This window comes from Mercenaria mercenaria, chromosome 13 (genome assembly GCF_021730395.1).
Source record: "Mercenaria mercenaria strain notata chromosome 13, MADL_Memer_1, whole genome shotgun sequence".
In the NCBI taxonomy this organism is placed as follows: Eukaryota; Metazoa; Mollusca; class Bivalvia; order Venerida; family Veneridae; genus Mercenaria; species Mercenaria mercenaria.
The window spans coordinates 45,237,445-45,241,531 of NC_069373.1; the positions used below are offsets into that span (position 1 = coordinate 45,237,445).

The 4,087-nt window shown below is 35.1% G+C and overlaps 1 protein-coding gene across 1 annotated transcript; it reads right to left on the reverse strand.

Moving 5' to 3' along the window:
* Nucleotides 1-403: 403 nt before the first annotated feature.
* Nucleotides 404-1,870, reverse strand: LOC128547733 (trichohyalin-like). The gene has a single exon (XM_053520856.1). The coding sequence runs from the start codon at nucleotides 1,868-1,870 to the stop codon at nucleotides 404-406; it is 1,467 nt and encodes a 488-aa protein (XP_053376831.1).
* Nucleotides 1,871-4,087: the final 2,217 nt, after the last annotated feature.

The following is a 4,087-nucleotide window of genomic DNA, read 5'->3' on the forward strand; positions in this document are numbered from 1 at the left end:
ACTTCTCTAATTAAGTTCGTGCCAATGATAACTGGGACAGATTGATGGTAATCGGTGGTCTCAACGATTAGTGCAGGAATAGTGAAAATAGTGTCCGATAATGATGGAATTTTGATGTCTATTTCAGTACAGCCACAATAAGGTAAACTTTGTCCGCTGGCGCATTTAATGTCCAATTCAAACTCGTCTAGTGAATATAATGGTGGAACAGGATCTAATGATTCATAAAACTTGGCAGAAATTGTTGTGACCATCGATCCAGTATCAATGAGGCCTTTTGTTGTTATATCTTCAACTATGATTGTACTTTCATTGCTTTCTCCAACTATTCTATGAAACATATTTCTTTTCAAGTCAGGGCTTTGATGTTTGTCTCTTGTTTGCCCCTCAACAGAGACCGCATCTAGTTTAAATTGTCTTTTGACTTCTCTGATGAGTGCTCTTTTGGTGGGGTTTCCTTCTTCTTTTCCTCCGACTTCTTCGGATTATCATCAACACTTCTATCAACTTCATACCGTCTCCATCTATAAGGCCTTCCATATGGTCGTAGTCTGTATCCGCCTGTTCCTCTTTTACTCTCTGTATTTCCACTCTGGTTACTTTTTATGTCTCTGATTTCTTTCTCTAATTCCATCATCTTTTTCAATAGTTCATCCATCTTTGCGTTCGTTTCTTCTGCTCTACGTATTGGTTGGTGTGTATTCACTTGTTCTGGAATATTTCGAATCACTGACTTGATATCTGAATCTTTCACTCCATGTTCTGATGGTAAAGTTTCGCTTTCTATTTCTAATTCTTCAATCCTTGCTTTCTTTCGAAGGGTATCAAATGATCCTGATGATTCATATGCTGATCTTGTAGCTATCTTTATTTTCTCAGATAAAAGTCCTCTCCAAAATCGCTCTTTTAACTTTGAATCCTTTCTAGATTCTTCTATTTCACCTCTCTCCAGTGCTTGATAAAATAGCGTTTCTATTCTAACACCCCATTCTGAACACGGCTCTCCTCTGGTCTGCTTTGCCGAGTAAAAATCATGTATGATGGAATCTCCACTTCTAATATTTCCATAAATGTCCTCCATTTTCTTCAGTATCGCCTTAGTGGAAGCTGATGGTTTCAGAGTCAGTAGAACTTTTCTTGCTTTTCCTGTTATCGAATTTCTTACGGCTTGGGCTAATATGTATTCCTTGTAAAGCTTTGTTTCAATGAGACTTGTTATTTCCAATTTCCATTCTTCAAACTGGTTTCCGTCAAACTGTGGTATTTTGGGCTTGCTGAGTAATCTTCTCGTATCTTCTTCATCTTTCTGCTCCTTTTTATCATCCTTTGCTTTCCCCCTTCTCTCTTTATGTCTCTTTTCCAAGCTTTCTTTTTCTTCCCTTAATCGTCTTATCCTCTCCTCTATTTCCTTGCCTTCATCATCATCAGTGCTTTCCGTCTCTTGTTCAGCATTTACTTCCTCCTCTCTAACTTTAAGTCTCTGTATGCTTTTCATCAGCTCATCTTCTTCCTCCTTTTGCTTCTCTCTCCTTAATTTCAATGCTTTCTCGCTTTCTTCCCTTTTTCTTCTTCTTTCTTCTATTTCCTTTCGGTTTCTTGCTTCCATTTCTCTTTCACTATCTAACATCTTCCTTCTTTCCGATTCCTCCTGTTTTCGTCGCTCCTCCTTTGTATCATTTTGCATTTTTACTTCCAATTCTTTTCTGATACTTTCCTCCATTTCTTTTCTAATTCTCATTTCCATATCTTTCCTTACTATCTCCTCTATCATGTCATGCCTTTGTCTCATTTCTGTTTCTTTTCTGAACATATCCTCATTTAATTGCTGCTTAAATGATTCCACTTCATCTGATAATCTTTTCTTCTCCATCAAAAACTCTAACTCTTGCTCTTTTCTGTCTTACAACTAACTTCCTTTGATACTCTTCTTGCTCAGCTATCAGTTTGTCCAACTCATACTCTTTCTTTTCTAATCTTTCAGTGGCTTTCCTTTCTCTCATACTTTTTCTTGTTTCAATAATTGCATTTCCCTTTCTTTCTGTTTAATTCTTTCTTCTATGGCCTCCTTTTCCTTGTACTGCCGTGATTTCTCAGACTTGTCATCTGTTTTGCTCTATGAGATCTTATCTGGTCCAAATACTTGCTACATCAGACATGGGTGTTCTCCTTTCATCCCCTTCCTTTCTTAAGACTTTATGTTTTCTATAACTATCTTTTTGTTAATTCTCCTTTATCTTGGCTTTGTATTCCTTTATTTGTATAATCCTGCCTCATGTCCGTGAAGCTTACAGTCGGATTTTTCCATTTATTCTGGCTGGGCTTTCTATAGATGTATCCTTTATCTTGTGTATATTGTTCTGTCACTTTTGAGAAAGTTTGCTCTTTGATCTGGACCATTTAACTCACTTAAAAATGTATTCAATTGTTCAATCTCAGCACTGATATCATGACTTTCATTCATGTTATCGTTATCATCTTTGTTCTGAATCACTTCTGTCTCAAGTATATGAGTTGAATTGTGTGAGATATATTCCTCTTCAAATCCTGTTTCTCAACTACGTTGAACTCCGTGTTATCAGTTTCTCCGTGTTCAGGAAACTCTTTCTATATAACTTCATCAAGATCCTCAGTTCTATTGGCAATTTCTCCATATCTTTCTCTATGGTTAACAGTTTCCATATGTTGAACATCTATATCATCTACTCCTGTTATTCTCTTCCTTTGTCTATTCAGTCTCAGTTGCTCTCTTTGTTTTCTTATTAGTCAAGTTCTTTTCCATTAGTTCTATTTTAATTGTTCTTTTCGTTTCCTCTCCTCATCATCCTTTTGAATTCTCTTCTCCTTAATCTGAGTTCTTTATTGACATATATTGAGCCTCCTTCCTTTATGAACTATTTGTTTCAACACAATTCTATTTTTCACGCACAGTAGTCAATTCACATCAATTTCACATTAAGTAACACTTTAGTTAACATAAACACACAATACACACTATCACATTCATATATAGACTATATACTTCACCCTCAGTAATATATTTCACTTATAAGTGTTTATCACTGAAGATATTTCACTTTCACAGAATATGTATTTCACTCATAGTAATGTAAGTGTTTATCACTTCAGATATATCACTTTTATAGAACACTAAATCCGGTTACAACACAGAAAAATCTATGTTCAATAAATGATGAAGAACATATCAACAACAACCTTCATTAGCATATATCTAGTATATTTCTATAGATTATATCACGTTACTTCCCTTTGTTTAGTATACGGTATCTGTAACCGCCACTTACACAACTATACACTACTTTAACTACTTGACTGCCCTTATTCAACTATACGCCACTTGTAATCTTCACAGAGTTACTTACCTTTATTTAGTAGACGCCACTTGTAGATCTATATTCTGACACTATTACCTCCCTTACTTTATCATACACCACTTGTAGTACTATAGCTTTCCTGAGTTACTAGCCTTACTTTATGTTACACCATTTGTAATGTATGCGGTAACTATGCTGCTTAATTAGTTAATTAATCTAATTACTTGTCATATCATGTTTCTATGAACTAATTTCTGTTCTTAAACCCTTTTCTTACTATATGAAGGTAGAAAAATACTTTCTCTGACTGGGGATCGAACCCAAGACCTCTCGCTTCCTAACTCCCTGTACTATCCACTGAGCTATGGAGGATTGATATATATATGCGTTACGTTTAGGGTATAATCAATAATTATTGAAGTCACAGGTACACTTTGTCAATGTATAACAATATGCGAGAATCTTTGGTATGAACAATGACTAAGATTTAAACTGCGTTCAAAAAAATATATCGCGCGGCTAAGTCGACCGGTTTTTTTTTTGAAATTTTCGAGTGTAAGTTAAAATTCTTGAAATTTTTCAAAGTTGCTAAACATATCAAAATTCTGCGTTTACTAGCAACACTTTCAAGACTTTTTAACAAACGCTGCTATCTCCCGACCGAAAATTAGTGCACTACGTCTGAACTGGTATTTTTATAATTTTGTAATTAGCTCTGCCTAATTAAGTTTCTCATAAATTGTTTTATGTTAAAC